The following is a 19675-nucleotide window of genomic DNA, read 5'->3' on the forward strand; positions in this document are numbered from 1 at the left end:
CACTTCACACGGTGGTTTAGACTAAATTGTCCATTGCAGAGTTTGGAAAGCAGTCTGTTTAATGCAGTAAATTGTACTGCTACTTCCATACCCATCTCTCACAGCCCACGTTCTGGGGCTGATCAGATACACATTCACTAACACAGAACAAATAAATGCTTCATTTCTCACCTATTTTTGAAGTTACCTCTTCTTTAAGGTTTACTTACTTCAGTCATGTTTATTTGGCCTATTGAGTGGATATCAGGAAACAGGTAACATGGAAAGAGAGATGATGATTGCAATGTAATTTCCCTTTAATCCAGAGGAGCCCCTTCACAATTGGGACTGTCCCACCCCTGACCAGCGGTGCTGAGGGCTCAGTAATGAGCTCAGCTTGCCTAGTGAATCCGGAATAGGGAAAGCAAACATCTCTAGATGCAAATATGACCTGAAGTTAACCAGATTAAATCCCTGGTGAACTCTTGTAAATAGAATTTCTCTTCTAGAGGATTGTCAGCATGCTCAGCAGAGTACAAAGTTATCCGTTCCATGTGCATGGTAACTTAGCTAGTCGGCAGGAGAAATGGTAATAGGTACACAGTGATTTATAATAACTGGTAATGAGGTAGACACAGCAGGTAATCTCAGCACAGAATAACTTGGCAGAGTAGACAGGAAGGGCAGATTCAGGCATCGTTGCGATGAGGCTACAGTTTAAGCTGGGGAGTGAACGGCAAGCGGCGGCATCAGTGCTGTCCGCTTTGAGCGCTGTGCAGACTGGCTTCATGTCCAGTGCTGCAGCCTGTGGCCACTCATCTGTCTTCCCAGCAGACGACAACTGTCCCAGCCTCACCACTCCTCGAAACAACTACTGTTGCTGTTTTTCTTCTGTTTTCGTCACTTTGACAATATGTCGGTAATGTGTTCTGTCCATAAATGGCGGTGAATTTAGAAAACAAAACCGAAAGCAGCTCAGTAGCTGTCAATGAAGAGTTTCATGTGTCCGGGCATTCAGGGATCCCAGAGATAGCATTTGCATGTTGTGCTCACTGCAAACTTGGGCAGTCATAATCTTGGAGGCATTGTTGTCCTCATTTTATAAGCAACAGTAAAACATTCCCTTTATAGTAGACAGGATTGTTAAATCCAGGAAGATTCATGCCCTGTTAATCCTGTCCCCTACTACCATGACTCCAAGTATTTTTAATTTCACAAAGCCTTTCTGCAGTTTTCATCACCTTCTTGTTTTCCCTGACTGCTTCCTTATTCTGGTATTTTACTGAGTCATGATAAGGTATCAGAGAACCAACATGTAGGAACAAGTAAAGAGAATCCTAATGTTTAATATTTTGGAGGAGGATGTGATCCATATGATTACATTTTGTTTGGGCTGGGTTTCTCAGACCTCCTTTGACCTGTAACCAAAAAATTCTTCAGCAGTATTTACAATTCTGCCCCTCTGCACCCAAATGGTTTGTGTGTGTGTGTGTGCATACACACACACACCTGCATGCACACACGTACACATACATGAGTATGTGCTTCGTTCTTGTACTGTATAATAGGTCTGTAGCATACAAGCTGTTAAGTCATTTTATGGAAGTTCTGTGGAAATGCTAATGTATACTAGTAATTGTGATCAACACAGCTGTTAATCGTCAATGTTTCTGTATCTCCAAAAAAGCCAACGAACTTGAGAACTGTCACTGATTTTAACAATTGACAATACTGCTGTGGGTAGGAGTCTGACATGATTGTTTGAGATACATTTGGATCTTCTCCATTAGTCATAGAATATGAAATTATTAAAATTAGAAACAGGTAACTCTAATGGTAGGAAAACAACTCAAATCCCCAGGACATGAAGAAGAGAGTGAAAACATGGGAGAGAAAATGAGCTATTTATTCCATTCCCTGAGTAATATAATACTGAAAGGGAACTGAAAGGGAAAGGGTTATGCTCTCTGGAAACATTACCTGGGTATGAATATGTTCATGGTTTACATTTTTTCAGATGTACATTTGTGCAGCTAAACATCCTTCCTTCTCCTGAGGCTCCATCTGCACTCAGGGACATATATGACCAGTGATTGGTGAGTGAAGGTGTGAAGAGGTGGCCATATATGCCTTTTCTCTTAAGTGCATAGCACTTGGAGAAAACCATAAGAAATTTGTGCTTTTGTGGGATGTACTGGTAGACGAATGAGGTAGAAGGAGAAGAAAATAGACTCACTGCTCCTTTATGGTGTTACAGGACAGAGATGAAGTGGATGGGGGAATCCTGGATAATTAATTGAGATATATCAGCAGAAGAAAATATATCCCTGTTTCTGAGATTTGCTGCTTTCACCACAGGTTGGGAGAACTTGAGTTCAAATTTTGATTCTCAGCTCTTGATGTCCTTAGTCAACTCTCCTAAATATATCTGAGAAGGCCTGTTAGTTTGTATATGGAGAGGGTAAGCTGATGGCAGGCAGAAAAATGGGCAAATATGAAGTTAGAATTGCATCATTATAATAATACATTTTAATTTTTTGGTATCTGCTTGATCAAAGTTCGCAATATAAAATATGCTTAAAATGCTCTTTTCTGGTATTCATATTAGTTTGTGTATATTATGTTATTTTTCAATAGCCTTGGCTGATAATGTCTGGTTGGTATTCACCACTGTGGCCCCATTGGCGATGAAAACATTTAAATAATTATAAAGAGCTGCTGCTCCAACTCCCTGAGTAGCTCCTTGCTGACCCAACCCTTCCAGCTCAACTGGCTCAGGCATCCTCCATAGGACCCCCAGCACCTTCCCTGTTCTTCATTCCAACATTAAATTGTTAACACCTAGCAAAGCAAGGCCCTCCAGAGCTCCTGTTACAGGAGGGGGCTCTATTTAACTTAGTTGGTATCTGTGCCCTGCCAGTTACTAAATATTTTGAATATCACACTTAAATGAAATAAGAAAGTGTGTGCACAGGCACACGTGCACACACACACACCCCACTGGGCATAAATTTAAAAAGCATATTTGTTAAGGGATGAGCACTGTGCTTCAAGACTCTTTCTTTGAAGGAACTTATTATTTTTTTGTAATCAATAACTTCTACTTTTTTAGTATTTTTTGATATTAACATTCTACCTGAAGTTGGACATTTCTTCACAAAGCAGCTCAAAATATTTGAGTAGCAGTTTTTTTAATGATTCAAGGATTTATTAAGTCATACATGCAAAACATACTGCTAATTGCATTAGCAAAAGATTAATGTAAAAACACCCACAATTCTGCAACTGTCAACTTAAACATTTTTGTTCTAGTGGTTGAAAGGTCCACTGTTGTATTCTTGCCAGTGAGTTCAGTTGTGTAGAACATTGTCAGCACTAGCACAGTTTACAGAACCTCACAGACCCAAAGGAACACCATTAGACTAAGCAACTACAGGAGGCGTGTGTCCACGTGCGGGTGAGGTAAAGAGGGTCAGTATTGGTCAAGTGACAGTGTCAGTAATCTGGCAAGACAGTGATGTTAAGAAGGTCCATAGTTTAAGAATTATCTAAAATATTTTAAAAACTATAAAACTGCAACACATGATTTTTACACCTAGTTACTAGAAAACTAGGGAAAGCACTTATTAGCTTTGAATAAAGTAATATGGAAAGCACTTTTACTAATCTACAAAAATACCCTCTAATGCATTATGAGAAAGATTTTATAACACAAGGAGGCATATTGCTCATTAAGAAAGGATTCTATAAGAAAAGCTCTTACTAAGTTAGAGACTAAGGGAACAACCAGTTTAAACATGAATTAAATGCCCAATTTGGGGAGGGATGGCGGATGTAAGAGAAAGGAAAAGCTTAAGAAAACACTTCCTGATAATACCAACCTTTCTTTCATCATCTACTGCATTTGACAGAAATTAACCTTTTAGAGTTTTTACCCTTGATACTGTTATTCCTTGTACCCACCGCTTCTGGTCTCAGGGCCCTGCCGCTGCACCCACGGCCCAGTGAGCAGCCCAGATGCAGGCCATCAAGGGTGTGGTGGTGGGAGACGGAGCTGTAGGTGAAACTTGCCTACTGATCGGTTACACAACCAATGCATTTCCTGGAGAATATATCCCTACTGTCTTTGACAATTATTCCGCCAATGTTAGGGTAGATGAAAAACTGGTGAATCTGGGCTTATGGGATACAGTTGCTCAAGAAGATTATGACAGATTATGCCCCCTGTCCTATCCGCAAACAGATGTGTTCTTAATTTGCTTTTCCCTTGTGAGTCCTGCATCGTTTGAAAATGTCCGTGCAAAGTGGTATCCTGAGGTGCGGCACCACTGTCCCAACACTCCCATCATCCTAGTGGGAACTAAACTTGAACTTAGGGATGATAAAGACACGATCGAGAAACTGAAGGAGAAGAAGCTGACTCCCATCACCTATCCGCAGGGTCTAGCCATGGCTAAGGAGATTGGTGCTGTAAAATACCTGAAGTGCTCGGCGCTCACACAGTGAGGCCCTCAACATTGTTTGATGAAGAGATACAAGCAGTCCTCTGCCCATCTCCCGTGAAGAAGAGGAAGAGAAAATGCCTGCTGTTGTCAATGTCTGAGCCCCTTGTTCTTGGTCCTGTCCGTTGGAATCTTTGTACACTTTGCTCAAAAAACGGTGGAGCCTTCACACTCAATGCCAACTTTTTGTTACAGATTAATGTTTCCAGAAAACCATTTTGAACCAATCAGTAATTTTAAGGTTTTGTTTGTTCTAAATGTAAGAGTTCAGACTCATATTCTATTAAAATTTAGCCCTAAAATGACAAGCCTTCTTAAAGTCTTATTTTTCAAAAGCCCCTATTCTTGCTCAGATTGAGTTGCCAAAATACCTTCTGAACTACACTGCATTGTTGTGCCAAGAACAGTGAACACTAAACTGTGTAAAGACCTTCGTCTTTCAGAAGACTGTAGCTTCTGCAGTTAGGAGATGCAGACATTCGCTAAGTAGTTTTCAGATGCTTAAAGCAGAACAGCCTCCTGAATGAAGTGTTGCCATTTAACTCATGGGCTGATTTATCAGCTCATGTTCCTGACGTAACATTGTACTGTAATGGGATGGGTGTAACATCTCAGCTCTTTGGATAAGTCTTTTTGATTTCATAGTGAATTTTCTAAAAATTAGTTGACCAGCTTTTGCTGAGATTTTGATCAGAACTCATGTGTTTCCTCTAATGAAGTATTCTGTTTAGTTGTGGGAGTGCTGGGTGGGGTGTGTGTGATCAAAGGACAAAGACAGTATTTTGATAAAATATTTGAGTAGCAGTTTCTGTATACGTGATCTCTATACAAGGTAGTAACTGCAAGATGTTCTTATTCACATTGTGGTAAACTTTGAGGTGCCTATTAGTAAAGTGCTTGCAGGTTAAGAAATGAATCATGGTGGGTCCCTGGATTTTCTGAATATTTGCACTCTTCATATAAACATGAAGTCGTTGTCAGTTATACGGGAAAAATAGTGCTTCTAGCCCCCAAATATTTCAGGTTACGTATTTTCTGTCACTGATTTCCCCTTCTCTCTATAGGAATTATAGAAAAACATTTACTATAAAGCCTTACTAAAGTAATTTTCAGGATCAATTACTCCACATGAATGTGGATTAAATCATACAAAACATGGTTTATGATTAAGGTGGCATCATATTTTGATCTAATAATCATGCTCATTGAGATACAAATTAATATTGTGCATATGTATCTATTACCACAGATCTTATTTCTAGCTTACTAACCAGAAAACATGAATGGATTCTGAAACTGTTAGTGGTAGTTAAGTTTACAAACTTACAATCAGCAAGATCTAGGCTCAAATCCCAACTTCCCATAATATTTGCCAATGACTTATTTTTTCAAAGCCTCAGTTTCTCTTTTTGTACAATGATACTTACAAGAGTAACTATTTCACAAGGTTGCTCTAAGGATTGGAAAAAGTGATGCATGAAAAATGGTTAGTATACTATATGTTAATTCTTATGTTTTATTTCCTTTCCCATTATGAAAAACATTTTTGAATGTGTATATTCTTTAGTTGTTTTCCACCAGAAAGTTTAAGAAACTTTCAGTCTGATTAATTGGCATTTTTGAAATCCCTTTCATTTGAACTATTTGGAGTATTGCTTTAGGAAAAATTTTCATGGGAGAAGAATGCAAAATAAATATTACTCTAGGCATGTAGTACTTTAACAAAACAGATAATTTTTATCTACCTCTGCTCCTGAATACAGTCTATTGGTGCAGAGTGTGTGCCTTTTTAGCCTAAAACACACCAAACTTAGATAAGTGCTCTCCATGACTTATGCTAAGGAAGACAAGAGATATTTGTGAACCTAAAAGGAATTGGACCTATCTCAAGTCTGTTCTTCAGACCGTAACATATTTTTATTTTTTAAAATCTAAAGACAAGAAAGATATAGAACTATAGGGGTAAACACAAAGTCAAGTGTGTAAAGCCAAATAGTTCCAGGACTTAAGCAGTCTTCCAGAGAACAAATCAAATTTATCAGTTCACAACTGCAGAGAATTTTGAATGTAGGTGCAAGTTTTCCAAGGCTTTATGTGATTTTTGGGGGGTTTTACCACTCTCCACCACAGGATTAGGGTCTCATTTCGTGTCACCAAAGTTTTATAGTTGAACTCCTATGCCATTTACTTACAATACTTCAATGACAAAACATACTATATCTTATATTAAAGTGATTTTTGTTTTTACTAGGCTATAGCTTCCTTGAGGATATGGATTATTCCTGATCCACTTATGTACCTATTGTAGAGTCTATCATTGTGCCTTCTAATATTTAAGTTGCTGATCAATGTGTTTCAATGAGTTGGAAATAATATCAATGAGTTATTTGAATTCAGGAAATATGTAGAGTTCATGGTACATTGCTTGGCATAGAGTAAATATTTCCCCTCATTGTAGCTTCTGTGATAGTTTTTGCTATGTGGGTGTACTAGTCCATTTTTACACTGCTGATAAAGACATACCTGAAACTGGGAAAGAAAAGAGGTTTAATTGGACTTACAGTTCCACATGGCTGGAGAGGCCTCAGAATCATGGTGAGAGGCAAAAGGCACTTCTTAACATAGTGGTGGCAAGAGAAAAATGAGGAAGAAGCAAAAGTGGAAACCCCTGATAAACACATCAGATCTCATGAGACTTATTCACTATCACGAGCATAGCATAGGAAAGACTGGCCCCCATGATTCAATTGTTCAGTAAGAAGGGGTTCTATAAGAAAAGCACTTATGACGTTAGCGACCCTCCCCCTGGGTCCCTCCCACAACACATGGGAATTCTGGGAGCTACAATTCAAGTTGAAATTTGGGTGGGGACACAGCCAAACCATATCAATGGGTGTGCAGGTGAATCCAGATATTCATAAATAAGTTTATATATGGGGATAACAGTACCATAAATCTACATTTATTAAGAATACAAGAGTCTTCCATAACCTAAAATGATTTAGGTTATTGAAGAAGAGGATCTTATGAATCTCATTCCTCTACAATATTTAAGTGTCAGCAGAGTACTATTAATAAAAAATTATGCCCACTTAAACCCAAATCTTATTTTAAACCATTCACTGTGAAAAATAGAAGACATTTCCAAGATTTCTTTTAATTATGAAAAGTATTCCAAAATCTTGCAGGGGAAGATACAAAATTGTTAGTGGGTTAGAGACTGGAAAATGTCTGTGTGCTTATATTTTGGCATCATCATCAACCATGGTAAAATAATCAGTATCTTAAATAAAGTGAGAAAAGGAAATGACAGCTGTCTGTGTCATTCTCATCACTAGGGGCCTTCTCAGCTGATCACCCCGCCTTCTACTTTTCTTTTTCATTCCCTAATAACTGTGGCTTACCAGCGTGTTCTCTATTACATCCTTAGGTCCAGCTCACAGGCTAAACTTATTCACATCTCACATCAGCTCTTCAGCTCCGTGTACTCCTTAGGAATCTCTCAGAATGTCTTTGCCTTGGCTCTGTCATAGAACAATATTCCTTTGGAAGAAAAATCCTGGCTGGATCCCTGTTACCATCTAGTTCCCTTTCATTTGATGAAATCCTAGATCCCTCTTTTAGAGAAGCATTCAATTGACTGAAGTTGAAATAGAGTAAATTCATCTGTGTAAGGTATATGTGAAATGGCTCTTATTCTGTGGCTTCCTGGAAAGTAGTGGTGGCTTTGGTCGCTGTGTGTTTGAAACTAGCTCATCAGAAAGGCAGGTGCCTGATGAAGAATAGAACCCTTTTCAGTATAAACACATTCCTTTAGTGTTACATCAGTAAAACAAGGCTTTGGGAGTAAGAAGCCCTGGGTTCGAGTGCTATGGATGCTGTGGATGCCTTGCCCCATTGCCCCTGGGCCATCTGAGCTTACCTGCATCTGTGATGAATAGTTTCCTGCAAGCTGATTCTCACCTCAAGTAGGGTGGCTCTCCACTACTCATCTGAGGGCTTTCACTAGAGCTTTGGGAGCTTACCCTGTGGCTCAGAAGTGCAGGGGAGTTAAGGTCGCCAAGGGCAACCCTCTATCCATGTGGAATGGGACATAGTGGATGGAAACACAGTAATCCAATTCCTGGGTGGGAAAATTCAGAGGCCTACTCCGCAAGGTTTCTCAGTAGCTCCCCAGCAAGACTGAGCCCTAGTTGCCACAGTAGTAGTCCATTCATTCATATATCTTTATTGAATTTTTTCTTCCTTGTCTCATTTTCTCTGTTCTCTCATTCAGATTTCTGAGGGTCACTTCTTAAAGAAGCTACCTGAACCCAAGTCTGTCTTGAGATTTGCTTTGAGAAGAACTAAAACTAATACATGATCCTAACTATACACTAACTAGTTTGAGACTTTGAGAAGGTTATTTGATTGTTCTAAGTTTCTTGACCTGTCAAATGAGACAGTTGGACTAAATGGATAATTTTGAACATTAAAATATAAAAATAGTTAAAAGTGATGAATACATTTTTAGGTAGTTTACAGGGTTTTTTGTTTGTTTGTTTGTAAGGCAGACATTTACTTGTTTGTAGATCACTGAGGCATATTCTTGACATCCTGGGTTTCCTTGGAGCATGATTTTAGAATAACTGCACTAGATGATTTTTAAGTCTCATGGAATTCTGGGATTCCAATCATGAATAAAGATCCTTGAGGAGCTTTCTACCTCCACCCTAATCTCTTAGGCTATTTCCCAAACTCCAAACCCACAAAGATCCAGCTTAGAATCTTTCATCCCCACACCATCTGTGTGCCTATTACCAATTGGTTGTGCATGTGTGCACAAATGCATGTGCACATACGTGCATGTATATTTCCATATTCCAAAAAACAAATAAGAAATATAATCTCCTGGCTTGTGGCATTCTATAGTTTCCCAGAAATTTTAGTATAAAGAATATAAATTCTGATGATTTGCTGGGTGTTGATGGGGGCAAAAAATGTTGACCTCATTTAAAAAAATTTTTTTTACTTTATCATAAGGGGCTTTCAGATTTTTTTCTTCTATTTCCTATAGAGGAACAATTTAAGTAATATTTTCAGCTTGAATACAGACCATATGTATATGGAACTTATAAATGCAGTTACATACCACATAATGATATTTCGGTCAACAAGGGACTGCATACATAACAGGGATCCCATAAGATTATAATACTGTATTTTTACTGCACCTTTTCTGTGTGTAGCTACACAAGTACTTACCACTGTGTTACAGATGCCTGCAGTATTCAGTTCAGTAACATGCTATACAGGCTTTTAGCCTGGGAGCAGTAGGCTATACCATATAGCCTAGGGTTATGTAAGTACACTCTATGAAGTTCACACAATGACAAAATCGCCTAATGATACATTTCTCAGAATGTATCCCCATTATTAAGCAATACATAATTATATTTTAGGGAGTCTGTGTGCTGTAAAATGTTTTTTTCTAATTTCAAATCTTTTTTATTTATGTAATTCTCAAAAGTTGTTTTCTGTCTTCACCAAGGTATTTTGACTAGAGTTTTAAAATCAAATTATTTGTCTTGGGAGTGTCCATAGGCCTCTTTATTTCCTCCCTTCCCACACTTTTTGCCTGTGCTGGGATCTGAACTTTCATCAGCCTATCTTCTCCTATTATTTTTCTCAGAATACGTCAGTACATCCCATTGCCAATCTTCCTAGAGACACTTTCTCCTCATCTGGACCATCGTTTAGCTTGTACAAATACACAGGAATAAAAATCATTTCTTGGTATTTTTACTTTCTGGAGGAATAGTTTTTATCTCATTTCCATTGTTCATCAAGTCTTTGCCTTTGTAATCACATGGCTTTTATTTTTTTTTTTCTTGAAGATAAATGGAACAGAGAATCAGATGCAAGCACTAAATTTGGAGGAGAGATAGAATAACCTCTACCCAAGTTTCTGACAAATGTACCTATCTAGATCACATGTATACAGGTTCTGTTAGGAAGGATTATTTCTCCTGAAGATAATTCTTCGTGCTGTTAGCTCACCATTTCTTAGTGAACCTGAAAGTCAGTGAGAAAGAAAATAATTTATATAACCATCACAACCCGGAAACAGAGTCGCATATTTCCAGGGGTGTGGATGGTTGTAAATTCCTTTTACAAGTTCTTTATTTACCCAGAAATTTTCTATAGTGTTTCAATATTTTCAAATAGAGGACAGTCTAATGGCTATTTAACGTAGCAGAGAACAGAGAGAACACACATTTTCCTTTCCTAGGTGGTTTTCCTTGAGCCATTCAGCTGCACATATAGCCGTTTACATTGTTTTGTTTCTGAATGCCAACTTTTCTTTCCTAAGGGGTGCACCATACCACATGACTTCAGCTCAATATAATCCGCACTCAAACCATGAAGGCTGAGGAATGTGTCTCTTATCCCCTACACCTGAGTATAAGTTCCTACAAGGCAGGAACTCATCTCACAGAACTGAGCAGCACGTTGGGTGTGTGATAGGTCCCTAACAGGTGCTGGTTGAATAAATCACCAAATTACTAGAACATATGTTTTAGACGTTGCTTTTGGATGAGGCTTCATCAGGAACTTTCTGAATGTTTCAAGATATTGTGAGTTGGCTGCTTTTCAGAAACTTGGAGCAGCTTTTCGGTTGTTTCCAGTTCCATGCATCAATTGTGTATCTGAAGTTTCTCTCCTACTGTGCATGGCTTTGATGGCACCCCAAAATTTGAGCTTTCTGTATTTCCTTGTCAGATTATAATACTTCATCTCATTCTTGGTCTGGCCTGTTCACCTCAGACACTGATGTGAATAACAAAATCCTTTTCATTTACTTTCCCTCTGTCATGTGCATACCCATGTTTAGCTGTGGTCATATCGAGTATCAGCCCACACCCTGCAGAAATGACCAAAGGTCTTGTGATAGCTGCCAGGACGGTGGTATACTCACCACAGACTAGTTTGGGGACATTCCAGGGAGGGGAACAACTATTTTCCCTCCTGTTTTAGTTCCAAGATCCTTCAGCAAATGAAGCCAGCATGCCTCTGCATTGTGTTTTATATTATTTCTGGGCAGGAGTCACTATGATGTGTTATCCCTGTTAGCACCAATGTTCCTAACAGTCGGCCAGCATATAGCCATAGGTAGAAAAGTTGACAAGTTTCATATGTTTTTCTTCACTTCGCTTCTTCCTATTTTTCCCTTCTGTGGACTTTTCTCAGCACATTTCTTTCTAAATTGTTTTTGTTCTTTATTATCTTATCATGACATCTTTTGAAAAATGTTGCCAGGTCAAGATCTTAGGGTGGTGGATAACCCCTAGAGCCTCCTTAGAGTCACATATTCAGTTAGGATCTGCTTTAGGGTATTAGTAATAGTGAGGTAGCCCCAGTAAAATTTCTACGTTTGTTCTCTTCCTGTTTCACTAGCCACCTCCAGTTTGTCTTTATAGATGACAATGAGGTTGGACAGGGCCTTTCCCTTCTCATTAGCTATATTTTTAGATGGTGACAGATGACAACAATAAAAATAATTATCTGCTGCATGCTAAATCGGTGCCAGGCAATGTTCTTTGTCTTGTACATAGATATTTTATTTAACTCCCACAGTGACCATATGGATTAAGTGTTATTCACCTAATTTCTTCAGAGGCCTCTAGTTTCTGTTCTTGTATGCTTACTAACCTGATATTTATGGCCCATTCCTGTCATAATATGTTGATTTTCTGAGCCTTAATAACTTTTCCCTCATTTTAAAAATGTCACATTTATTATATACCCTATTGATTGATGGAGATGAAGAGGATTATTACTATTTATGTTATTTCATTTTCCCGTTCAACGATTTCAATGCTGCCTATAAATCCAAGATGGCAAAGGGAAAAAAAGGTAAAACGCATGTGGAACCATTTCTCTTTTTCTCCTTTCTAAGGATACCATCCTTCCGTATTTTCTCCTTACTCCTGTTTTTCTCATCCCTCTCACCCTAGCCCTAACCGCAGCTTCACATCTCTCTCACCCGCTTTACCAACTTGTCTTTTAAACATGTGACTTACTGCTAATTCCCTCGGTTAGTTGATGAATACTCTCAGGAACAGGGCAGTGAAACAACTTGCCAAGTTTACAGAAATTAGAAATACGCCAGATAAATATATGGGCATTGGAGCTTATCCTTCTTGAGGCCCAGCTCAAATCTTACTGCCTCTGTGGAATCTTCCCTGAGTCTCCCTCTTCTTTCTCTAAAGGCAGTTATTCCCCCCTGCCTCTGTTATCTTGGGTCACTTTATATATCCCCCAGCACAACATTTATCTCAGGATACTATGACTGGAGGTTTATTTATTTTCTCTGTTAGATTGTGAGACTCTTTATGGCAATCACTATGACACTTCTCCATGTATACCTTGGGTCTAGAACAGTGCTTGGCACATGGTAGATGCTGGATAAGAGTTTGTTCTGTGAAAATACATCCATGCTGTAGAGTTGGCTGCTATTGTATTCTTGTTTTCTGAGGTCCTGCTTCATATGGATCCTGTTGTTTAGTGGGTACTGATCAATAGAGCAGGGTAATCCTATTGACTCAGAAAAATATATAAGACAATGTGGGTCCTAATCACAGAAGTTTTATAACAAAGATTCCAATTTCAAGTTTGAAACCTTCAACTAAAACCAGGCCTAAATCATTCATGGACTCTCCTTTACAAAAACTATAAAAGGAGTTTAAACATGAAGACCAAATTTAAAATGAAGAGTTTCATATTTATGGCTGAGGTTTTCTCAGGGCAGTGAGAATTTTGTGTACACACACATGTATTTGCTGCTAGAGGTTATTTTATGTGGTTGTGTAGGTTTTCAATTTACATATAAAATATTATCAAATTGTTTACATCCATGAATTTGTGACATAATTTCAGCTTGACCTGTGGTAACTTTCCTTCCCCATGTAGGCACAGAAGGAGACACACCTTTATCCCAGATTTTAACTCACATGCAGAAGTAAGTTGCTAAAGGAGTCGGGAGAGAAGAAAAAGAGAAATAGCTATGCTTCTAATAGAAGAAAGCAAGCAAACATTGATTTAATCAATTGATTTACTTTTAAGTAAGAGAACAGATGTTTTCTGTTAGGTCCCTGGTGAAAATTCAGTAGGCGCCAGTGATACTTTAGGACCAGTGGCTTCTGATAAAATTTGAAAGAAAGGTCTGGGCTGTTCTTGCTAAATGGGCTTTTGCACAGCAGGCCTGTCACTGTGGTATGACTTTTCTCTTGAACGGGAGTTAGCACTCCCTTCCTTGTGCATTCATGCTTACTTTCTCACTTCCCATTCACATTTGCCTTGCATCCCTTAGCATATGATATTTTGCTACTCTTATGTTGTTTGAAAATATTAATTGGAAAGAATTATATTTTCTACCTATTTGAGTCCAGTTTTCTGTCCCGGCAGAAACACCTATAGTGTCTTTTGACCTTCTGTGGGTTATAACCTTTTTGAGTGGTTGAGTTTCAGGAGTGGGTGAGGTGTCTGTCTCCTGATGCTGTCTTCATAACCTACCCAACTCCCTGAGCCTTGCTATGGAAACATTAACCAGAACCCCACTCACTAAAACTTCAAAGGCTTCCTCTGAAGGTTTCTGAGTCTCCATTCTCCAAAATGCCAGCTTTTCTTTTTCAGCTTCTTGAAAATCACTTGCAGTAATATGAGCCTTTTCCTTCTCATAAACACTCCAATTATGTTCATATTCTTGGAATTTCATAGCTGAACATAATTTGTTCTTATGCTTCAAGTAATACCTCATCTTCATTGTCATTCCTTTTTCCCAATTAGCCACCCTCTCACCCATCACTTGACAAACAGCTCTGCAAGACTCTAAACTCCTTATGATTAGGAAATGTCCTATATGATTTTAGGTCCTAGGCAGAGCATGGCTCCTAGTATGTCAGGGGTGTCCAGCAAATGTTTGTTGAATGAAGCCAGATGTTTCTTTCATACTAACTTATTAAAACCCGTGTTTAGGCAGGCTAACTTAGTCCATCATAAACGTCCTACTGAAGATAGCTAGATAGTCAAAGAAATGTGTTCCTTGGTCATATTTTCCATAATGAATTCTCCTCTTATTGGCCATGCATTTTGCATTATCCAGTCTATACATCCATTTGGTCTATACATCCATTTGCTTACAATCAGTCTGTATTGAGCAACAACAATAATAATATCCAGAACTACACAATGATTATTCTTGCAAAATAAACTAGCCTTGAAAACTAATATAGCACTAGCATGCTAAGAAGGAATTTTACCATCTAGTAAGTCTGTTCTATGGGAGATGAAATAAGTGACCACTTTTTGATATCTGCCCAGAATAGATTGGCACCTACTTGGAACGGTATTCTATTGCTTGACTAAATTAAGTAGAAGGATGATAAGGATACTATTATGACACATGGAAACTCTTCCATAGTTTCCTTCCCAATGCATCTGTAGTGGGTTTGTTCTGATTTTCACCCCTCAGTGTCATCCTTTATCCTGTCCTTCAAACTAAAACATCTGTGGTAGGAGCTGGCGAGTGTTTCTGAAGCAGGAGTCCGAGGAATGCTTATTTGAATGGAGTTGACTTCTTGCCCTCCCCCAGGGGCAGAGGTGTTGATGGTTTCCATCAGTAAATGACCTCATAGGAAAGCTGTGTGCATTGCAAAAACCACCACTACACCTGGCACTGATTCATGAAGAAGCTAGAGCCTGAGTATAGGTGATCGCCAAGGCAGAACTATTCTTTCTCCAATCTGGGTAATTTGTTGGCCCCAATCTGGAAAAAACATCGCAGAGTCTGTTTAAACTGTATCATCCCTCTGGAAACAGAGACACTTGATTTCCCAGGCTTTATTTAATATTCAATGTGCATAATTTAGAAATGTTAAAATAACTTTACTCCTTCTTAAAAAACTCACAGTTAGTTACTTATTAACTCTGCATGCATTCACTCATTAACCAACCCACATTTGGCCAACTGCTATGAGGTAAGCACTATGTGAGCAACAGAAATACAAGGGAGAGCAAAACCGGAATTGCCCCTGCCCTCACAAAGCCTTTAGTCTATGAGAGAGATAGATCTCAATCAAATAATCACACAATTGTACAAATGGAGATAAATATGATGAAAGGAAAGAATGTTCTAAGAAAACATCTAGCAGAACAACTTTCATATAGTTTTGGGTCAAGGAAGGATTGTCTGAGCTTCAACATTTAAAGGAAGAATGGAAGTTAACTAGATGAAGTGGGTAGAGAGGACAGCTTTCCAGGCGTAGAGAGCAATATGGGCTATAAGACCCTGTTGCGGGAAGCAGCATGGAATATTCAAGAAGTGTGTAAACATGGTTCAGATGAATCTTGAAGAGTATGCAGGTACAAACCATTGTTCAATCAAGTTTAGCCTAAAGCTGCCTCCTTACATGTTTTAAGTGTGGCCTAAAGGTTTTTCTGTACATTGTGAACTAGAACAAGTAGAGGTGTAAACAGACCATAGCCTACACTTGTGCCAATCATCGAGTTTTGGCCAATCAAATGCAGCCAACTGCTCAAACTGTGTTCAAATAAGGCAAACCCCAACCTGTAATCAATCCAGCTGTTTTTGTACCTCACTTCATTTTTCTGTACATCACTTTCCTATTTCTGTCCATAAATCTTCTTCCACCACATGGCTGCACTGGAGTCTCTGAGCCTACTCTGGCTTGAAAAGGCTCCCCGATTTGTGAGTTGTTCATTGCTCAATTAAACTCCTTTAAATATAATTCAGCCGAAGCTTTTATTTTATCACCATGCAGATATTTATTCTCTTTCTATTTTTCTTTCATAACCTGGCTGGTTTAAACTCCATTCCAGTGTCCCACTAAAAAATCCGACTCCAAGTGGAGGGCAGGGAGACTTGATGAGCAGATGACCATGGCTGAACCTTTGCCTCTTTCTAGCACTGTGTAGGTATCAGTCCCTGAACTTACGAACCTCCTAAAGCAATAATAAAACCTTTCATAGAATGAGGAATACTAGGCAGAGAGGAAATCTAGCCAATTAGCTTATTTATTTTCTTTCTATTGTTGGGGCTGGATCCTTGGAAAGAACGACTTCTCTACAAAGGGAACATCATATTCTTTCAGGCAAGAAGAACTGTAGCTCATACCTTTTGTTCCAGTATAACATATAATATATATTAGAAGTCCCTCCCTTTTGTTACAGTTACAGGTACATTTTCTTTTATGAGATTCTCAGTAAAAACAAAGACCAGCAAAGAAAATACTCCTGCAAAAAATTGGTTGCAAAAAATGTGTCTAGATCTTCACTCCTCCATGTATGCACACATTCTGCAATAAAATTTTGAAGCTCCTGTCATCATGAAGTGGAGTCTGTTTCCCCACAGTTTGAATCTGGGCTGTCCTCATGACTTTCTTTAGCCAATAGGATGCTGTGGAAATGACTGTACTGAGTTCTGAGCCTAGACTTCCAATGGCCTTGCATAATTCTGCCCTTCTTTCTTGGAATCCTGTCCCTGCATAATAACAAACTCAGGCTGTTGTGATGGAGGATAAGGGACTATGTGGAGCAAAGCTGAATTGTCCTAGCTATCTCCCTGGACCAGCCAATCAGGCCATCTCCCTGGCCTGCTAGTTGACTATAGATGCTTGTGCAAGCCAAGATCACTTAGCTGAGTCTGGCATAAATTGTACCAGCAGACTCATGAGCTAAATAAATCGTTCTTTTAAGATACTAAACTATAGAATAATATTATGCAGAAAAATATTTCCCAGTGATTACCTATTTTTATTTTATTTAATAATTTATTAAGTTATTCACAAAGTGTTTGAGTACTTTCTATATGCAAACCACTATTTTAGGCTTTAATGAGATAAGTGAATAAATAGATATAGTCCCTGTCTGCAAAGGAATGTGATGCAACTCCTGAGAGGAAGTGAACAAATGCAAAAGCAAGGTGAAGGAGTGCTAAATTTGGGCCAAGTTGCCAAATAGGTGCAATTTTAAATGTAGCTTTAAAATTTAAGTGTAGCTTTAAAGTCCTCCAATTGATTGATGAGAGACTAGCCTCCAGCAGGAAAAAACAAGATGGTGTGATCCGAGAACAGGGGAAGCTTCTTTGAAATCAGTTTCAAGTGGTGTGGTCTGAGGGTCTTTACTGAAAGCAGTAGGCCATCTCAGCTATTCACTTTCTTCTACTGAGAATAGAAGTAGGACCTACCAATAGAATGCTGTCTTTTATTGTTATATAATTAGAAACGAATATTGTACAGTACACATAAAATAATAATGCCTATTGAATTTTTAATACATTGAATATATTTTTATAAAGATCTCACCACTGTAAATTTTATTCTGAGTTTATTCCAATACAAGTTCTAAGAGTTTTTGCCTGAGCGTATAGTTGCTGATTTCCAACAAATGCCAAATAGCTCAGTATTTCCAAACATAGTATTTCAAGAACAGTTTTCAGTGACCAATGTTTCTTTCTAGAGCAATGTTGAACACATAATAGAGACTCAAAAATAATTATTAACTTGTATTAAACTAAAAGCTTTCCATTTTGTTAGGAATGAAGGAATAAACAGTTGACTAATTTCTTCTTAGTTTTGTGTTTCAGTAATCTCTTATGTAAACAAATGGCTAAAGAATAAAATATTCTGGCTGAATTAAATAGTCTGACTAGCAGAAGACTAATATTTATTTTATATATTATGGGTTTACTTAATAAAAATAATGAAAATTCAGTAGTAATGCAAACACTAAAATAATAATTGAGTTTGCCTTTTTTATAGTTATCAAACTTCATTGCACAATATAGTAAGCAATATATAGTATTATTGAGATTTATGGATGTTTGCATTCCATACGAATTTCTTACCAAAAGCTGTTACCTATAATATTATACCCATACAATCAGAAATCAAATTATAAGCAATCCTGAATTTTTCAATTTTATCTTACTGTTTTAAATATTAGTGCACTAGTGTTTAATGGTCAAAATGGGAAGTTAATGTGTAATGTAGAATGTCCCTTCCTGCATTGAAAAGAATTTATTTTCTCCAGATGTGTAAGAAGTCTTTTATATATTTTACTATTTTGTCTGTAACCATGTAGTCATGCATACCACAAATGTCAGGTGCTTTGAAAAGATTCATTTGGAATTAAAACAGTCTAACAGAGAGAGTTCAAATATAACTTAGCAGAGAGAAAGTCAAGTCAAATTATGTACATCCAGCTTAAAATTAAGGCCAAAGCAAAGAGATTTCCAACATTACAGCATGGGTTTGCAAGAAAGGCTTTTCAGTGAGATAGATTTCTCTTCTTTGTGAAGGCAGGAGATTAAGAGATATGTTATTTTGTATAGAACATTTACGATAAAAAATATGAGTGCTGTACTTAAGTTAGTGCATGGGATAAGGCTTCAGGAACTCTAGATTTAAAAAATGTACCAAGGTCATTATTATCTCTACTTTCGAGTTAAGGTAAATCAGAGACAGCTGGAAACTTGTTCAGCCTGAGGAAATATTCAAAAAACTAACCAAACAACGGCTCAGTGAACTATATTCCTAAGATGTTTAACATTGTGCTTGTTCCTAGGTTGCCCTCGAACCACAGCAGGTTAGTACAAAGCCAAAGACCTTCAAGCACTGTCAGTGGCATTTAAATTTAGCTGAATTAAAAGGTGTATATGACTGAGCCACTGAGTAGCTGTGTGTCTTTGAATAATTTCTTTAGCCTCTCTGGGGTTCTAAAATGTGGCAACATTTTGATTTATAAAATTATAAATCTTTTTGGGTTCCACAAATCATCAGTCAAAATATGGCCTTTATTTTCTTTCAGACCAAGTATCATTTTGAGACAATAAAGGAAACAATGTATAACCAGGCTGTGCAGTTATTCCACTTGTGAATATATCACCTAGCATGACCTTGAGGATAGGTAAGTCTTCAAAACATGGTTGTTGATTATTTGACATCTTGTGATTTATTTCTCTTTGCATTTAAAGAGCATTATCAGTCCTGGCCTCAGCCATCTAGAAGAGCTGATCTGGCTTTTGCTTTTCTTCAATGGTCACCATAATCTATCTAATTAGAATCCATAGAGATTACTGTCATTGTTTACTATCAGTCGTTTTAATTAGAGTTCTGTAATAGGTATTTTATTAG

At 37.9% G+C, this 19675-nt stretch overlaps 1 protein-coding gene across 1 annotated transcript; it reads left to right on the plus strand.

Annotated features, from left to right (window-relative positions):
* The first annotated feature begins 3996 nt into the window (after window positions 1–3996).
* Window positions 3997–4485, plus strand: LOC116480287 (ras-related C3 botulinum toxin substrate 1-like). Its single transcript, XM_032753772.2, has one exon. The coding sequence runs from the start codon at window positions 3997–3999 to the stop codon at window positions 4483–4485; it is 489 nt and encodes a 162-aa protein (XP_032609663.1).
* Window positions 4486–19675: the final 15190 nt, after the last annotated feature.

Source organism: Hylobates moloch, unplaced genomic scaffold (genome assembly GCF_009828535.3).
Source record: "Hylobates moloch isolate HMO894 unplaced genomic scaffold, HMol_V3 SCAFFOLD_2, whole genome shotgun sequence".
Taxonomy (NCBI): Eukaryota; Metazoa; Chordata; class Mammalia; order Primates; family Hylobatidae; genus Hylobates; species Hylobates moloch.